The sequence below is a fragment of the Rhagoletis zephyria genome, unplaced genomic scaffold (assembly GCF_001687245.7).
Source record: "Rhagoletis zephyria isolate East Lansing unplaced genomic scaffold, Rhagoletis_zephyria_1.1 Rzeph_scaffold_05565, whole genome shotgun sequence".
Classification (NCBI taxonomy): Eukaryota; Metazoa; Arthropoda; class Insecta; order Diptera; family Tephritidae; genus Rhagoletis; species Rhagoletis zephyria.
The window spans coordinates 8,117-28,730 of NW_016162648.1; the positions used below are offsets into that span (position 1 = coordinate 8,117).

At 35.0% G+C, this 20,614-nt stretch overlaps 1 protein-coding gene across 1 annotated transcript; it reads left to right on the top strand.

Moving 5' to 3' along the window:
- Nucleotides 1-9,188: 9,188 nt before the first annotated feature.
- On the top strand, nt 9,189-12,547 carry LOC108372233 (uncharacterized). Its single transcript, XM_017627880.1, has 2 exons — nt 9,189-9,320; nt 11,965-12,547. The coding sequence occupies exons 1-2, from the start codon at nt 9,272-9,274 to the stop codon at nt 12,450-12,452; spliced, it is 537 nt and encodes a 178-aa protein (XP_017483369.1). The 5' UTR covers nt 9,189-9,271; the 3' UTR covers nt 12,453-12,547.
- Nucleotides 12,548-20,614: the final 8,067 nt, after the last annotated feature.

Genomic DNA, 20,614 nt, shown 5'->3' on the forward strand with positions numbered 1-20,614 from the left:
TTATCTATGTACATACGTACATTAGGCTGTCGCAGAACATAAAGGGAGAATTTTTTGTGAGAAATTCGATACGCTTATCCTCTAAATGTTTTCCTTTTGACGTACATAAATAACGTAAGTATATGGACCAAAAATTCGCCAAGTGTGCCGGGAAAGAAATTGTTTGGCAGCTATGGCCTGGGTTCAAGCTCTGGTGAAAACAACATCGCAAAAATATAGAAAAAGGCTTTTTCTTAACAGCGGTCGCCCCTCGGCAGGCATTCGCTTCTCATAGCTTCTCATATAAATACAATCGCCGTTCGGAGTCACAAGTTTTCTTAAAATTCTTATCTCATGTCACACTTATGGTAGAGAGTCAAAAATTGCTGAACTATAGAACTTATTCTCAAAAACCCGAAATTCGACTATATCTCAAAACCTTGCATTTTAATTCCGTATTCGGTTTCAACGGAAAATTTTACATTAGTTGGACATGAGATAAAAATTATAAGAAAACATGCGACTCTACGAAATTTGCATGTTCAAACTCGTACAACTCGATGAAAAACTGCCGTAGAAAAAAATTCCTTTAAACATTCCTTGCCATAGCAACAACCTGGTGTAGTTTGAACAAAATGCTGCTATAAATTTTTTCCCCGGTACACTTGGCGAATTTTGCTCTATACATAAGGTGCATATTTTGGTTCAGAACCTGAACCACGGCATGTGTGTCGCACATGTCCTGGAGCTCAAGCTTTTCAAAGTCCCAAATACCGTATCTTACATCAATCAGCCGTTTCAATTAAGTGTAAGAAAATATCATCGCTAAGGTGATTATTGTTTCATTTCAAGCCGATCTTGCCATTCTTCCATTATTTCGTGCTCCAACAACCTTAACCCCAGTGCGCCCCACCGGGNAAGTATAATAAAGCTTTCCTTTTTAGTTCCATTATTTCGTGCTCCAACAACCTTAACCCCAGTGCGCCCCACCGGGTACTCGGGTACCAATATCAAATAACTTTTTTTCTTGGAACAAATTTTAAACACCCTCCACAAGAAAAATTATAAAAAATCAACGGTAATTTCTAGCAACTTGAAACTTTTTTTACTGAAATTAAACGTGCTACAAAAATTTCGAAATTTTAATGAAAATGCTTTTAATTTTTGTAAACTTTATAGAAAGTGTGATGACTATAATTTATATGGTTTGTGTTGTGGAACGAAGTGTATTTTCATAAATAACTAATTAAAAAAATTTTGCATGAAAATAATTGTGAACTTTATATTACAACAAGTTGTACACTTACATTTGGCACCGACTGTATGTTTGTACATACATATCTATACATATTGGGTATTTTGGGGTAGAGTCTGAATAAGTAAAAGTCTCAGCTGTTGCAGTTCTCCGACCTTAATTGGGTTTGTCGATGCAGCTGAAGAACTTAGTCTGCAATGAGAGCTGGTTGGACTCCGATGGCCGCATTCACGGCTCCCGCCCCGTAACAATTATAGCTGTCCCTCAGTGAATGTTTTATAAGGTCTGTGCAGAGTTGGGTCCATTGGCTGTGCGATGTAAATCTGAAGCTAATTCGTCCTGAGTTTCGTAGAGAGCCTTGAAGGTGGCTCTGTTTACAGTGAGTGCTTGTACGGATGTTTCGTGCCATAAGCCGAATTACTTGCTGAGAAAGAATATTTAATAATAAAAATAATAGATTGGCGGTTACACATACATATGTATGTATGTTGGTGTTTGGCCGAGCTTCTGCTCCTATTTGCGGCGTGCGCCTTGATATTGTCACACAAAGGTTCTGTAGATCCTGTAGGTCCCAGGCGATTGCATTTTTATGAGAAGCTGTATTTCAGATCTTTCACTTCGAACGTTTTAAATCTAATGTGGGCATTTTGCTCATCGAACTACCCAAACAACATAGCACAAACTTTTTTAAGTGTAAATCTGCGCCAACTGTACTGCAATGTCTCTACTTTGTAGTAAGATAAAATCAATATGAAATGCAAAACTGATAACGGTAAAACTGCGCAATATGTATTGCTCATAGGTATTTTTTGTTGTTGTTTTTGCTTTTTACAACTTGTGTAACCTGTTGTTCTGCTTCTCGAGCCATTTCCTAGTGAAAATTAATGATTTTCTCTTTTCACGTTTTTTTATATTGCAGAGTGATCCATTTTCTCCTTGGAAAAGAAAACTTAAACATAAACTTGGTGAGTATTTAAATTTTCGAAAGAATTTTAATTAAATAACAAAGTTTGGCCTATACCATTGTATGTGAAAAACAATATTAAACTGTCTTCGCTGGACCAATTTCAGGACCTAATCCTTTTGAAGTAAAATTCGATTAATACTTCACACAATTTTGGCAGTAAGTCGGTCTTAGCTTGACACATCTTGTACGGCAGTTGTTCTAAAATTGTCTTCCGTATAGCCCCATAAAAAGTATTCCAAAGGCATTAAAAGACATAATCTTGTCAACCACCATCTAGATAGCCATAGCCCAGCCATATCGCTGACTTTCGAAATTACTAGTTCTGGAAATTTTGTTCGCAATAGAATCACAGGTGGCACTGAAGATTATTAATCAAAGCGGTATATGCATATATATTACAATATAGATGTCAAACGAAACAGATTTAGGAAGAGGCTATCAATTCATTGGAAATTTTTTTTTTATTATGTTACGAGATAACTTTAGACCACGCCACAACTGCTTTCGAACGATGATACCGCAAGGGCGGTCACATAGTAATTTTATTTATTTCCGATCATTGGATCATAAAGAAACTAACGGCATTCCTAAAATTTTATATGGGCATTGAAGTGAAGGTGGTACACCTTTTTGAAAATCACGCTGCTCTCGCGGTCGCAATTCCCCAGCAAGCAAAGCACTGGTATATCATTCGAGGGATTGGAAATTCGAGTCCTCGGACGGTAGATTTTTTTTTCTATTTTTAGTTAAAGTTTTTTTTCTTTTCTAAATTTTTTTTTCCTGAGGACGTTTTTTAATGAAAAGTATGGTGGAAAAATTAACAATAATTTATAAATGGTAGAAGTGATAGCTATTTCGGAGATCACCACATCTCCTGACCAGACTTCTTCAGTGGGATTCGAACCGACGACCCCAGCTGACTTAGCTAAGTTGCCCTATAAACTGTTGTTGTTTTTTCCTTCTTGTTCTTTTTTTAATTGCAGTTTTAGATTTAATTTTTTTTTGAAAGGCAATATATATGTTTTTAAATTTTGTTTAGCTTTTAGAAAATAATTTTATGTTTTTTATCTTTTTCTGACTTAGTTTCCTTTTTTAATAAGTTTTTATTTTACTTTTTAGATTTTATTTTCTTAAAGAGAAAAATATTCTTTTTTTTTATTTAATTTAATATTTAGAATTCTTATTGCTAAAAGACAAACAGTATAACGGGGCCCCCCAATAGCAAATTTGTCTTACCAAAGAATTTTGAGTTGAGCCTGAAAGACAGTTGCCGGAATTTCCCTGTTAATCAATAAGGTAAATTAAATACAAATTACAATATGTATGTATGTCAAAGGAAACTGGTTTAACAAAACTGTAATTCGAAATTATTTCTTAAGATGGTAGCCACCAGTTAATAAGCCAAGGCACAATTTAGAAAAGGAATGTTAATTAAAATAATATTTTGACCTAGCAGTACGCTTTTGTCCAAGGATTTTTATCCAAATCTTCTCCAATAAAACATTATATCACTGTACATTTGTTTTTTATTATTAAAATTGTAGTTTTTAAATGTAGCCAAATTAAAAACTCCTATTTTAATCCTGAAACTTCCCCCTCATCGCGAACTTTTTTCTTATTTGGCTGCATTTCGTGACGCCCCTCTATGCGTTTATACAACACAAAACCATTGTTTCAACTTTACCCTTTTGACCAACTTAATTGGCGCATTTTTGTAACACGGGATTAAAAGCTAAGCCCTCAAATTAAGGGCACATATTCAACGTGCGGCACACTAACCGCGCAGTCATACCATACATACTATATACGGCTATATACTTATGTACATATATACTCGTGCACTGAGGAGTGTGCAAGCATGCACACAAGTGGTTAACGCAATTTTAGTGCGTGTGGCAGCAAAGGCAAATCCTTTTGTCAGTATTTTCGCCAGGCAATTTGAAAGGTGGCCAGAAATGCCAAAATGCCAAAAAAGCTAAACCAATCTGATATGTTCTAACGTTTTGACAAGTGCTACCGAATTTTGGGCTTACAATTTTGGTGTTGTGTACTAGTACAGATGCCAATTGAACAATCGACGATTGTTGGGCGCTAAAGCCCATCAGCCTGCGTTGATTGCTAGTCGGATGCCGGTAGTTGATTGTTGAATGCTTTGTTGTTGCGGCTACTGCTCGTTCATTTCTAGCAAAGGCAGTGCAAGTCAAGTCCAGCCTATGTATGTAACAGTGATGGCTAGTGTATTGGTGTTGGTGTTGTAAGTTATTCAATTGCTGGCATACATATGTTTATGTACATTAGATCGCACCAAATAATAAGCAAACGAAAAAAAGTTCGTCGTACACCCTTGAGTCTAAAGAATTTTTGCAAGGCAATTTCGAAAAACAAAAATTTACCGGAACCATGATTTTTCGGTTACACCTAAAGTGACTTACAAAAGTGTTCACGTGTTGATTTATTTTAATATACACAACGTTTTTCAAATTATTATTTTTTTTTTGTTAAATTTCTATATAAAATATTGTCCATGCTTTAGATTACATATATGAATCTGAGATTCAAACTTAGAAAAAAATTTAGGAAAATTCATCAAAAAATTAAAAAAAAATCACACATACACACATCATAATTCTCTATGAAAAGTAATGTTTTTAAACATTTTTTTCTTAACAATTTTTTTACACATAAATCTTTTGATAAAAAAATTAGTTTTTGAAAATATGTCACCTCAAAAAAAATTCGAAAAAATCACAATTGTAGCTCTGAGTATTGCGCAATATTTAAGTATAGTAATTTGAGTCATGAATTTGTTTTTACACCGAAGTTGAGTGAAATGAGTATATTACAAACTTACAAATTTTTTAATTTTTTTTACTGATTTTTTCCATTTTTTTTTTTTTGATGACATATTTTCAATAACTATTTTTTTTATCAAAACATTTTCATGTTAAAATTTTTGAAGAAAAAAAATTCAAAAAAAAATTATTTTCATAGAGAATTTTGATGTGTGTTGTGTGATTTTTTTCAAATTTTTTTCCTCGCCCCATTCTCGAGATATTTGGAAAATTATATAGAATTGTTTTTGTTTTCATGCTCAAATTTCATGTTTATTTATTATTAAAAAATTTAAATAAATCAAACACATAAAGTGTGAACCCCGTCCGTTTTGGTATGGAACGTCCCATATATGTACATATGATGTATGTATTTGTGTTTATTTTTTTTTTTTATTTGGTGTATGTGCGCATTGTCGAGACGAATTGACTTACACACATACATATGTCTAGGCCGGGTTAAATTCCGGAAAATCCGATTTGTTTATGTTAACATTTGTTAGAGCTGTTAGTTTTGTTAGTGCGTTGTTGACGTTTCCGCCACTTTCATGGGCTAACAATTGTACGATCATACATTTCCGAATTTGCTTGGCGAATTTTTGAACTCTCAAATGTATTTCGTTGTGAAACTTTTTGTGGGAAAACAAAAAAAAAGCAGAAGCAATTGAAGTACATATTGCTGAAATAACTGTTTATGCCGGTAGGAAGCCAGCGCTCAATGAACCCAATTTGCGTTAATTCAATGTATTTTTGGCAAAAAAAAAATTAAAATGAGACAGCTACCAGTAAGCGAGTTGTTTCCTGTATACAGATCTATCGCATGCGGTACAAATATACATACATAATGAGTTTCCAGGTTCGGTTCGGTTCAAGTGGTTCAATTTCATTATGCCAAAGTATATACATAAATATTACCAAAATATGACAAATCCATAATAGCAAAGTTAACAGCTTTGTTATTGAGATCAAATTTAAATATCCACATACATAAATACTGGTGGAAAAATAGGGATAGGATACTTTATAAAGTATTAGCTATTTTTTTTTTCTTTATTTAATGCTTAATCATATCAACCCAACTTTCAAATTTTGTGCAAAAATTTCTGCGCAGTTTCATCTAAATTGCAAACTTTTTAATAATAGTTTCTAAAAAACATTTTTAAGTTTCAACCTGGATTTTTTTCCATACAAATTATGTATGTTGGACAATTTTTTTGCTATGGAAGAAAACGAAAAAAAAAAATATTTAAAATCAATGCGATCAATGTGAAATTAGAAAAATTTTAATAAACTCTTTAAGGTTTGCACAAGTGGTGAGCCTAGTCGAGTATGTAGATTAAAATAGCATACTCCGAATTTTAAATTGACCCTCAAAATTTTGGCTTAATGTTGAAAACCACATTTTCGGTTGGCTTGAGCTTACACTTGGCCGAGTGGCATATTTCATTTAAAACCTTATTCTTATTACTCCTTCGTTTGACATCCATATTTTAATATTTCATATAACTTGTGGATAAGTAAACTAAATTCGACATCTTAAGCATATGGCAACCCTGTTAAAAATACTACTACTTTCTGAAACTCCTTTCGTTTGGCATTCATATGGTGATATGTACATAGAAATGTCTCTTACCTAATTCCTTTAATTCAAATTAAGAAAAAAAGCTTTTCAAAACTATTTTGATTGATACCCATTTTGTGATAATTTATTTAGTTTCATAAATAATTTGAATATAATTTTTTAAAAGGTAGCAACTCTTTTTAAAAATGTAAAGCCCTTTTAATATGACACCTCACTTTGTTACGATATAAAATCGCACAGACTTATTAGGGGTATTCTCGAAGTCTTGCATGATGCAGGGATTGCACGAAATGCAAAAATACTATTCCGAATTTCGAACAGTACGAGAGCACCCCATTGCAAAGTGGTAGAATGCATGGGTAGCAAGCAGCGAAATTATGTATCAAATACAATAACAAGAGACAGCAGAAAAAAATGAAGTGAGCGAGATGAGAGGAATGAGAGAAATATGTAGCAATTCCAACAACAAAACAACTATCACAGGGTCGCATATATCTTGCTATGCTATTTTGCAAAATATATACATGGGTTTCGACATTGCATATTTTGCAGCGATAGGAAATGTCGTTTCCCATGTATTTTATTGTTGTGTGTTTGTAAGTTATGCAATCCATGTAATCCGTGCTACGTGCAATGGCTTTGCAAGATTTGGAGAATACCCCTATTATTTGTAAAACGTAGTAAAATTTAATTTTAATGTTAGTATAGTATCTAATATAAGGCTTTGTCTTCGACCAAAATTCCAGCTTCGGTCGGACACTAATACATACGGTGACCATTCGTACCGATTTTGGTGGGACAGTACCGATTTTGTGAAAATTCTCCCGCTGAATATTTTTTAAAAGTCGGAACGTATAAATGTGCCGATTTTTCATATTTGTATCGATTATGTCCCGACTTTCAGTGTTTTCTTTATTAAATAAGGTTTTTATAATTATTTGCTTGATTTTTTTTTCATGAAATGGTTCTAACTTGAATGAAGTGAAATTATAAAAAAAAAATACTAATTCCCTCAAAACATGCATGGATACGAAAAATATAAGCTGTAGATTCAGTGGCAAACATGTAAATATGGAAGAGACATTTTAGCATTCTTTGGCTATTACCCCTTCGATAATTTAATGTTTATTATTTTTTATGAAAGTGTAGCTGCGTATTTAACAAAGACCACGCAGTTCAAAACTTCAAACATTTTCAAAAATTAGCGAACTTCGACAAACTTTCTTCAAAATGTTGAGTTAGATTTCTTAGAGGGTGCAGTTTTGTAGCCCATTCAAATCAAAATGCAAATTTTTAAGTACCGTTATTTTTCGTATTTTTTTTTTTTTTTTGGAAGGTGTTGCTCATTTTCTATATACAATAAAATTGTCGAACAAATACTTTGCATGGAAGAAAACGCGCGAATTTTCAAGTTTGTTTCTCTTTGTTTTGTTTTAAATAAAACTATATTAAAAGATGTTATGCCTTTTAATTCTAAAAACAAAATTGTATGTTCGGATTCGATGCATTAAAAATGTGTCGATTTTCATCCACAGAAATCTGGTCACCGTACTAATATATATCGTGGTTTAAAGTGCAAAACCGAGTATGTGAGGTTGCATAAATTATTTTGTGGAGAGTAAAAACTCTCATATTTCAAAATGTCTCTTTTTTTATAAACCAATCGCATTTCTGGAATGTATATTTCAGGACGAATGGATAAGGATTGAGCCAAGAGCTTGTGTGAGCAAATCCAATTTTTGGCAGCGAATGTCAGTTAAGCGGTTTTGCAGAACGTCGATACGCAGTTTTGTACTTTAAACGACGATATGTATGCATGTATGTAGATTAGGGTGGTCCAAAAATGCATGTGAAAAAGTTAAGTCGGAATTTGTATGCCCTCACCCCCTAGGGTTGTTCTATACCGAAAAAATATACCCTTATTTTTTTATTTTGAAATCAAAATATATTTAGGGGTCGCTCAAAGTGCCCAAAGTTTTCCATATATTTTAAATGGGGAAAAAATAACTTTTCGTAGAAATGGTATAGAATAGTTAAAAATTAATATTTTTCTGCCAGAAAACTCTCTTTTCCCCAGGAGACCACCATTTTTTCGTCGCAACTATAATTTCTAGGTCCGCCAAAATCCCACAAAAACCCCGAAAAATGCAATAGGGCGACCAATAAAAAATCGTCATTTTTAAAAAATGGTATGGAAAATGGTACGGATCAAAAAATATTGATTTTCAAGAACTTTATACTATTTCTATGAAAAACTTTATTTTTCCCATATAAAAATACATGGAAATCTTTGAGCGCTTTGAGCGACCTCTAAATATTTTTTGACTTTACTGTTTTCGGACCACACTAATGTAGATACTTAAACGTTGCTAAGAATGCGATATGAGTAAGCCTTACGCAAAAGACTTCTGGTTTCCTACAAAAAAAAAAATAAAAAAATAAAACCAAATATCACAGATAACACAGTAAAATTAAAAGCTGGAAGAAATCGCAACGAACGATAAGTAAAATGAATTATCATTTCGGAAGCGTCAAAGAGGTAATAAAATGGCAAAACAGAAAATTAATGAAATCAGTTAAAGCGGAATTTTTGTTTACTACGGACTTGAGTGGCGTGAATAAAGCATCGCTATAACTCTGATATAAAAATAAACGAAATGAACAGTTGGTGTTGTATTTTCCAACCGTGTGTCAATATGAATAAAGGTGTGAAGGACTCAGAAAAATATAAAAAATATTTAGAATATAAAAATAAAAGCGTAAACCTAAATTCTCTGCATTAAAATGGTATAGCTTTAAAAATATATACATATATGTATATAAATTTAAAAAAGTGAAGAGGACTTCAACTATTTATGAGATAAATTGAAAATTCACGCATGCATTTTATAAGTGTTGGACCAAGGCTCTTCCTCCAATTCGAGTGTTTGTTGTCACAAAAAGCTTTCTGATGCCACTACGAACGCACAGTTACACTGCGAAAAGGGTTAAGTTACAACAACTAAACATGTTCCTCTCAACTCGCAATTTGGTTATAGTTATACGATTTGATTACAGTTACCAAATCTTGTGTTGAGAGAAATATATTTAGCTGATTCTTTTCTGAGGGTACTGCTGAGCTACACTGAGTAAAAGGGTCAGCTAAGTATATTTCTTTCAACACAAGATTTGGTAACAATAACCAAATAGTAAAACTATTACAACATCATGTCGACACCTGAGTGGAAGATCACCATATATCGGCTACCAGTTCGAAATCGCAGTACTTTGAGAATTTTATTGAAAAACACCCAATCTCGGAATTCGGTTCAAAAACGTCCTATCTCAGCTGAGAATACATTGAAAATGTGCTGAGATAGGGCATTTCTGAAGCGAATTCTGAGATAGGGCGCTCTTCAGCCAAATTCTGAAATAGGGTGTTCTTGAAAAGTTTTCTGATATGGGATGTTTTCGAACTGGCTTCCGAGATAGGTCGATCTTTCACTCAGGTGTTGGTGTGTGGAAAGAAACATTTTTAAAAATAGTTGACTTAATTAAACTCCTTTATCAGAGCGTAGCGAAAAACGCTGTGGACGCATGGACAAGCGCTATGCAGGTGGCTCTAAAACCCCATATAGGCACTGCAATAGGCGCCCTAAGTCGCAGTTAGTTGGTTTGCATCGTATCGTATTAAGATAATTCCAATCTTCAGAGAAAGTCAGACGGTAATTATTTCTTTTGAAATCAAATCATCTGTAGTCCTTGAGTGTATTGGTCATCCAAATACCATCGCTGGCTAAGGGAGTGGACAGAATAGCAAGGCAAGCAGCAGCCTCAACTTCCAAAGGCCTCGAACCCTTCCCTGCAGTGGGGTCACAACACGGTTAGGAAGGAGATCTGAAAGGATGTAATAGAATACGAGAATTTATTTTGCCAAGCCAAAAAATTAATTGGAAGAAGGAAGGAATGAAACCCGAAGAGATATAAACTTCTTATTAGCCTGCATAAATAGAAACTGGGTATAGGGTGCCATAGACAGCCTCACAGGACACTGAAAACTGCACTAAAAAGAGATCTGAACATGTAAAGAATCAAGCCAAAAGACCTTTGTCGCTTTTGCGACTTGGTTAAGGGGACACCACCTGTTCTCCTCGTCATTAAGAGGGGACGATCAAAAATCTGTGCTCAATGTGGTCGAAAGTATGAGCACATACATACTTTATCTCCAAAAGCTTAACTAGACTGATTTTGGTGCGGCAAATATTAAAGCTGTTTTAGAAAGACTGTTTTGTTCTGATTACGAATTCATAAGTGTAAACCTTCTCTCACGCCCAGGTTTTGACAAAAACGAGCTGAAAGTGTAAAAAAAATCGCTTTTTCCAATATTTGAGATGCTCTAGCAAGGAAATAAAAGGTGATAGAACCTACCGTTTCGGCTTAGATTAAAGGCAGAACTCTCGACTACAGTGTCCGAAATACCATCCCTGCACTTTGTCTTATGGTCATTGATAGTTATTTAGTGAACAATAAAAAAATACTGGAAATTTGTGCTATCAAAAAAAAATAAAATTCCAAATGACCATAAGTGACCTTTTTTTGACAATTTTACCCAGTTTTCCTCAAAATCTGGAGCTGATGGAAACTTTATACTTACGCATTCGTTCGTTCAGCACTGTGTTATCCATCTATATATATCTTCCTCGTCGAGCCTGGTTGGTGTTTTAGTTAGAAGCCCAACAGTCGGCTTAGCGAACTCCGTGCATATCTTTCTGAATGCATAACGAATTTGGCATTGCCGACTCCAGAATCTTGAAAGTAGCTTTACTGTCCACTATCTCAAAAACATTTTTCGACAGCAGATCCTATTTTAATGCCAATTATAGTTCCGTCTGTGAATATCGAGATCACTTCATCGCTTAGGACGATACCTAGGTCTGTCACTTCTGTGGGGAAAATGAACGAAACTGGACTCGAAAACTGATAACAAGATTAAGACATTGTATAGCGAGTCTGCTTTTCCAATTTAATTTTTATTGGAGAGATAGCAGCTGCCATTTTTTTCTTTCGATTCGAAACGAGTAATCATTCGTCCACGGAAGCCGTAATTGGCTACAGCTTGTTATACGTGTGAAAATTCTCTTCTTATTTGTTACGATTATTCACAACCGATTCCGGGTTGGCCTGGGGCCAAGAAACATTAGCAATTTCTACCTTCTTTACGAAGTTCTGTATCTCAGCAAGTGCAGGCCAAACATTCTGAGGTCGATACTTTCATTATTTTCTTAACTATTTATCAAAAAAAAAATATTTATGTACATACTTATTAAGAGTAAAACTAAACGGTTGTTGTTTGCATTTTTTTTCGTTTCAGCTGCTTTTGCAATTTTGATGTGCCTTTTGGCACTTACAACTGCCGCCATAGTGCCGCTTGATGACTCGGAAGCAGACGAATCTGTGGCCTGCAAATATACAGATGAAGTCTGGGGCGCTGAGGATGGTACGAAATTTTACTTCTGTCTACCGGATAACAATACGGCCATTTTGCAATCATGCCCAGATAATACATTCTTCGTGCGCAATGCAACTGTTACCGGCTGCATACCCAACTCATTGATGGATCCGAATTGTGTTACTGATGTTGAAGTGGGCGCTTGCAGCGGCGAGAACCTCAAACAACCACAGCCTTGTTCTAGTAATCCGAATAAATTCTATCTTTGTACAAGTGAGGGCGCTGAACCAGTGCTATTGAATTGCCCCGATGGCAAAGCGTTCGTCAAGCAGGATGGATATTTGGGTTGCTTCGATTGGTCAAGATGGCGTGAGTTGCGTCAATGCTACACTTTTACCAACCAGATATGAGTTTGTTTGTTCTAAAATAAAATTAAGCAAATACGAGTACATACGGAAACTTACTTGTCTGTATAAGTATACTTAGTAAAAGAAATACGTGTGAATAAATGTAAATATATGTGCTATGAAAAATATTTTTTGTTTATAATACATAGTATGCATATAGTTTATAAAAAAATTCGTGTTTTCTTTACACTCCTTTTACAGCTAATCTATACTTCTAAGGTATACAAAATTATATGTATATCATTAGAAAGGTATTTTGAAGATGAAGTGCAGAAAATTACTCAAATTTAGAATTAGTTTAAAATACAGCGCAAAATTCATTTCAAAATTGACACTAATACAAATACTATACATATAGTTATATGATGCGGAAATGCCTCCTAAATGTATGCTTGAATATTGTCACTGAGTTAAATAAACTTGCTAAGCAACAGTTGAGGAAAAAGATTTCTATAGATTTAGATTCATACAAAAAAAGGAAAGTTAAGTATGTAGAAGAAGAATAAAGGCAAAGATTAAAAAAAGGTAAAGAAGCCTAAAGATAAAGACAAATAGGAAGGTAAATTTTATTGCATATTTAATATAATGACAAAGGTGGGGGTGAATATGTAGATGAAAAAAATAGTAAAGATAAAGATCAGGATAAAGGTAACGAAAAAGATAAAGATAAAAATTAAATCATAAAATTAAAGTTGAACATACGAATTAAGATAAAAATGATACATGAAGATAGAGAAAGTGATAAAAATAGACCAAAGAAAAGGATGGAACTGAATAATGGTATATTTCATGTTATTATATGTTATGTTATGTTGTGTTGTGTTAAGATATATTATGTTATTTTATGCTGTATTACATTGTGTTGAGATATGTTATGTTATGTTATTTTATGTTATGTTATGATATATTTTGTTATGTTATTCAACGTATTTCACTTTAACTCACCACAGCTATCTTCAAATCCCCTCATCTCACCTCAACTAATCTTGCCCCAGTTCACCTGAACTCACCTCAACTCCCCTCACACCCAACTCACCTCATTTCATGTCAACTTAATGCACCTCAACCCAACTCACCCCAACTAATGTTATCCTCAGCTCAACTCACCCTAACTCACCTTAACTCATTTAAATTCACCTCACCAAACTCACTTTATTTCATTTCTTTTCACCTAAACTCAACTCACATACTCGTATCAAAGTTTTTTCGAAGGTTTTTCAACACTGTCCAATACTAACCCCAAATATTATGGTGGAAGTGAAATAATCGAGGTCTTCCAGATGTTTAAAGCACGCTGGGACTTCAGAGAAAGAAAAGTTATAATCTGCGTGAACCGGGTATTAACTTTCGGAACAGGCGATGGACTCAACAAAATATACAACATATCTGGTGACGTAAGACAAGTATCACTTCGCAGGCCAAAACTATTGCCAGAGGTGGCGACTACTCCCCAGATGTACGCTGGACTTACGCCGAGTATAAGCAAATCGCTTGACCGCTTGATAGAAGACAGGGGAAGTATAGGGAAGTGGTCAAGATTGTTTCAAAGTCTACCTGCAAGTGAACGAAGACGCTAAAAATATATTTTTTCTAAATATATTTGTCTGCAGTTCGCAAGGTGGGGGGACCACTTTAGGTTGAAAGCCGTGTGGATATAAGTACATGAGAAAATATAAAACTGGTCGTCATTTTTCATATGGCTAGCAGTATACTAAGAAAATTACGTCAAGCGGAGCAACTCTGCGGATATTAACCAAGTAATACCCAATGGCAGTTCCACTGCGCACGGAAACGGAGCGGAGATGGGTTTTTAGTGCCGCGAGTCAATAAAATAAACGCAACATTTCCCGAATTTCAATTATTGTACTTTTTCCTTATTGATTACCACTAAAATCGCCCATTACTTGTTATTGTTGCTCCTGCGATTTCAAGTGCTTGAAATTAATTATTGATTTACTGATTTATGCAAACTATGGAAATTGATTTAAATGAAAGAGTTAGATAATACATAGTATTTATGCTGAAAAACACTTCAATTTTATTAATATTTGTATGTATGGTATATATGCGTAGATAAAAAATGCGTATATCTGTGCGCATAAATTCCAGCTGAATTGATTTGCTTGCCAATTAATTAGTTTCCTCTAATACAGACGCTTATCTATTCAAACAAATATGAGTACTTGGCTAAATAATTGCTATGTGAGGAGCGCTGAGTGGCAGATAAGAGACTAATTAATGGAAGCAATAGAAGGAGCCAGCAAGAATTAGCTTTTTTTATAATCGGATATGAATGGACGTCAGCCGCATACATATTTGAATCATAATTGGCTAATTTATTTCAAGTCAAGAGGTTGATTATCTTGGCATATCAGAAGCAATGGAAAATAACAAATCATTTACTAAGATAGACTGGGAATGCTATCTCGGCAAAAATAGAGTAAAAGAAATTAATTTGTTCTACGAAAAGCGCTTGATTCAAGGAATACTGCAATGGTATTTATATCAAGAGTCAAACAGCTGGGCTTGCGGAAGTTCTTAAAAAATACCAAACCCCCCGTGGTGGGGCAGCCGTCACGCCTTCCAGCGATTTAATTTCCATGGACTTGTAGAATTTATTTCAGATTTAATTTCTACGCTGATCTGAAAAGAATCTGCCATGAAAGTTAATTCAATATATAATTTCCAAGAAAATCTCACGGAAGCTAGGTCACGAATTAAGCTCCACAAACATTTTAAAGGAATTTATTTCAGACATATCCTGGTCTACAGGTCTATGAAAGTAATGTCTGAATTGACTTTCACGTACCAAAAATTTATCGATGGTGATGCGACCTTCACGGAGAGAAGAAGGACATGGTCATTGTTTCCAAAATTGGTGGGATTTAATATATCATGCTTGCGAATCTTGTCACAGTTACATATCTCACGATCTGGATTATATACTGCCTATTTAATAAAAAAAAAACAAAAACGCCAAGCCTATTACTAAGACCCTGAAGCAGTATATGCCATCAGGTCAACGCTCGCGGAGAGATTCTTAAGGATTCAGGCAGCACTCAGCGCGCTTGGTAACTGATTCCATGATTGTTAAACTTAACGGCTTTGATATCAACGCCCTAGCCTAAGCAGATGATATGTCCTGCCTCATTATAGGTCATTCTATGTGTTTGACTGCAACTTGTTGAAGTGCGAATGGGCTGTCCGCTAACCGAACCAAAACTCTCTCTTGACTAGAAGGAGAAGATCCCGTGGCCTAGTTCCTCCTATCCTTAAAGGAGTCCCTATGCAAATTTCTTTCAAAGCGAAGTATTTAGGTGTAATCTTAGATAGTCGACTTTTATGGAAGTCTCACGTCAACAACCTTCTGTGGGATCTGCAACCTTGGAGAATCCTATAGAATTGAAACTCTAGGCATTTATGATGTGAGCTGTTCTGTATGCGTTGCTAAACCTATTTACCCTCAGCTAATATCTTTTAGGAATGCCAATGGAATGAATAGATATTTGCAACTGACCTCCCATAGGCGATTGAAATAGTGCATTGCTATCTTCTTGGATATTCAGGCCCCGATTAAGGCACTTCACAACGTAAGTATCACGCTTAACAATAAAAAAAAACAATGTAGAAAGGCTTTCTTCCCTCCTTTGGGTGCCGGAAGTAGCATTTACGGCAGCAAAATGGCCGGAACGCTAGCCATAAATTGGTCGGCTCTGGATATCGCAATGACAGAAGAAAATTTTCAAAATTTGAGCTATGTATGAACATAAAGCATCGCATCTCTCAGCATTGGCAAAATATTGCTAACGACAGGTGGAAAGATCTACAATCCTGCTGGGTCTGTAGGAGTTTGTGGGCTGCGCCAGACGTTATCATCAATCTCGGCGGGCAGGATTTGTTTCGACTTACTGCCGTTTTTACAGCGAGACGCAAAGGATTTTTACTGACCAAAAATACATAATATTAAACAATTATAGATAAAATGAGTCGGAATCGAGAGCTTCAGCTAGACAGCAACGCCAAGGAAGGTCCAAAGGGACGACGGCGAGTGGACTCAATGTGGCAAGCAATCTCTCGAAAGACTATTACAAGTTTAGTTCCCTTCGCTCAAGGATTTTGGTGGTTAACTTAAAGCTGCAACATCCATCGTAGGAGGCATTAGCTTTGCAAAGAAACTTGTGCAACACCATCCACACTGAAATGGGTTCTACGGTTTTTCCTGCGATGTTCTAGGAGGTGGGTCAGGAAACCAAGGGTTTGCTATGTAACATATTTTAAGGCTGATCTACATTCCAACGTCTTGGAGGACGAAGAGGGTATCAGTGGCTTCTATGCATGCAAAAAGATGCTGAGCTGTACCTGAATCATTGAACGGCATGATAGGAGCACTTAGGACAACCCTCAAGATAGCACTTTATATGGGAAATTTCGGCAAAGAGTATATCGTCCAAAACTGCTTGGCTTAAAGAGGGCGGTCGAGCTTCAAAGCAGCATTCCAACAAAGAAGCGGATGAATCTCTATATCGATAATCAGGCTGCAAAGAGGCACTTACATGGCTCAGCACTTCTTCAAGAAATGTGGCGGAGTGCAGGGCAGCTTTAGATGTGCTGCATACTGGTATAGGTGTAAGTGTACACGCACACTGTTGTCACAGAGAAGACATGGTAGGAGAAGTGCTGATTTCTCTCCACACGATTAAACGGACAGCTTACGCTCGCCCATGATACAGATGGTGTGGACCAAAACAGAATGCTGCAAAGTATCCAGGATTAAGTATGCGTAGAGAGCATGACGTCAAGCAAACGAAGTTTCTCCTATATCTCAATATTGAAGACGCCTTTAAACTGGCTCTGACCTATGATAGGATCTATAGATGTATGTAGAACGAAAGAGGAGACAGTGGAATATACCCTCAGCGAGTGTCCTGTCCTTTCGAGGACTGCGGATTAGTCTCCTCGGAGCAGAATATTTCTTCAATCTGGAAGCCGCCGCCAAAATAGGGTAGGCGATCCTTCACATTGCTCCCAGTACTCAGTGATTAGCTGTGGCTAACCAGCTTATCTAACTTAACCCAGTCCCTAGAAGCAATATGTATATATGTATGTGTGGTACATACCAGTACATAAATACATATATTCCTTGCTTAGAAGCATTTATATACTTACGTTAATAAGATAATTTTCTAAACGTTTCCTTATGAAAGTTCTTTCTATTCAGATTTTCACGCGCAACTTAAATTCCAATCAACATAAATTACTGTTTACGACGAACTTCAGCATATGTACGATTTGGTATATGTATGTACTACATACATATATACGTACATATTACACATAATGTTAGGTGCAATAGTTGTTTCTTACAAAAAAAAAAAATAATAATAAATGCTTAGAATTACAGAAAGAAGGCAAAGGGAACTGTTAATGATACTCAAGAAAAATAACGCCTTTAAAGAAATCCTATAAAACTTGGCAGAATGACAGTGTTGCCTAAGCATCTATCCAAGGATAGGGTGTTCAACTATTCTGATTTTTTTCCAAAACCAAAAATGACACTGCCCATTCATAGGTGTAAGGTTAATCCACTTTTTTAGTTCCATTTTCAACCAAATAAACTGTAAACTTTTTTATATGCCTACATACATACATACATATGTATATTAATAAATGAGATGGAAAACCCGGTTTTTTCAATAGCGAAAATCCGCTTTGCTCGGTATTTAAAAAATTAAGATTTAAAAAAAAAAATGTTTATAGACTTCCAAAAATAAAATAAAATTTGTGAAAAGCGGCTTAATGAAACCCGGCCAATCACCCTAATACGGAGCAACGACGCAGCGCCAGCACATGAACAAAATAGCAAAGGAAGTGCTAAACAAGTAGCGCGAAATAAAAGGAAAACCAAGAAAGGCCAAAGCTGACAGGAAGATCATGTGTCCTGCACCTGGAAAAGTACAGACGACTCAGCTCAGCGGCAATTACCTTTAACGAGGTGACTTCAAGAGTGCAAAAGCAGCAACAGAAAAAAATGCAAGTACCTTGTTTTTTTTTGTTACCACAGCATTTGAGTTCGTCGAGTCGACAAAGTTGCAGCTGCAAATGCTTTCTCGAGTGCCAGTCGCCGGGATGTGTTGTTGAGAAGAAGAATTTATTTAACAGCGTTGCCAATTATGTCGCCTGGTCGGCGATTATGGTAACACTGGAGAGGNCAGACGACTCAGCTCAGCGGCAATTACCTTTAACGAGGTGACTTCAAGAGCAGCAACAGAAAAATTGCAAGTACCTTGTTTTTTTTTTGTTACCACAGCATTTGAGTTCGTCGAGTCGACAAAGTTGCAGCTGCAAATGCTTTCTCGAGTGCCATTCGCCGGGATGTGTTGTTGAGAAGAAGAATTTATTTAACAGCGTTGCCAATTATGTCGCCTGGTCGGCGATTATGGTAACACTGGAGAGGCTTTTATGCTCAAATGTAGGTATACATACAAAATGTTCTAAGTAAATATGTATGCGTGTGTGTATATAGGTATGTGTGTATGAGTTGCGCTGTATAAAATATTATATATATGTATATATAGGAAAGTGATAAGTAGCTACTACAANGCTTTTATGCTCAAATGTAGGTATACATACAAAATGTTCTAAGTAAATATATATAGATGTGTGTATATAGGTATGTGTGTATATATTATTATATATATACATTAGGAAAGTGCTAAGTAGCTACTACAGAAAAGTTAAGGGGTTAAGTAGGACATTATTTCGCTTTTAAGGAGGCGAGAAAATTTTCAAATGCCCTACCAAATTTATACGTCTGCGGATTATTATATTGTGCTACTTAAATTGAAGATGTAATCGTTGCCATTGTTGATGTTAGAGCGCATATTTATATGCAAGTGTCAACGTTAATATTTTCAATCCTTGGCGGAGTGTGCCATTTCGAAAACAGAAGATCAAATAAGAAGTGCTTAAATGTTTGTAAAATTTTAAAAATAAAATAAAATGTAAAACTTCTTTGCGGATTCTACCGGTGAACCTCCGCACAGTAACGTAAAATGTTAAATAATGTTTCAAAAATCTTTGCAGATCGTATTTTCATGCGATTTGATTAATTTTTTTTATGAAAGTTGAACTTTTGAACTTTTATTTGTTTATATTAAATTTTGTATTGCAAAGTGCAGAGGAACTATAAATTTTTAAGAACATCGACGCTCCTTTTCCTGTTACAGTTAACAAATGTTTAAACCTAGTTGAAAAGTTTTAAATGTTAAAAAAAAAACTGATTTTTTTTAGTTTTAAATAAAAATTTTGGGTATGCAGTTTATAGATCATTAAATTTTGGAATAATAAAGTGGAGGTTGCAAATGGATAAGAGGTCTAATTGACTTTAGTAATTTTTCCCCTACTATTTCGAGCACATCTGCATGCTACATAAATGGGAAATGAAAGCGTTCTCTTTGCCTCCTTTAGTTTTTTTTTCGTTTTATCCTTATTAATACGGGTATTATACATAAATACGAAAGTGAGTTTGTTTGTTTGTTATGCTTTCATGCATTAACTACTTAACGTATCATCATAAAATTTTTCACACCGGCGTCATTTAGCCCAACTTAAAATATAGGACAGCAACTCCTATACAAATATGATATCTCTGGAAGTATATGTGGTGGAGATTTTTAAAACCAATACCATACACATGGAGGGAAATGTGCTTTATTTGGGAAGGGGGCATGGCACCTCCCATATAAACTGAATTTAAATAATGAAATTCAGTGCTCTATTAATTGAAATTAAGTGATTTAGGTAATTGCAATATGCTATCACAATGTGAATGTCAGACGAAAGAAGTTTAAGAAAATTGTAATTTGAAAACATTGTGAAGAGGGTTGCCACCTGTTTGAAAAGTGGATTTTAATAAAATTATACGCAAGTTATATCAAATATTAAAACAAAAAAGTGTTAACGAATATTTTGTTTGAACATTTAAAATATCTTATAAGGGTTTGAAAAGGGTTGCCACCTGTTAAAATATTAAATTTAATTTATTTATTAAGTTCAGTGAATTATTATATTATGGCCATCAATCGAAATGGGTTTGAAAAGACGTTATTTCTTAATGGCATATAAGAGGGTTGCCAAATGTTTAAAAAAAAATTAAATGCAACATG

What these genes read in the sequence shown, in the direction of transcription:
- LOC108372233 (XM_017627880.1), top strand. Translation starts at nt 9,272, where the DNA reads ATGAACAGTTGGTGTTGTATTTTCCAACCGTGTGTCAATATGAATAAA. An exon ending in GTGTGTCAATATGAATAAAG is followed by an intron (nt 9,321 to 11,964) that starts GTGTGAAGGACT and finishes TTTTCGTTTCAG; the next exon opens with CTGCTTTTGCAATTTTGATG.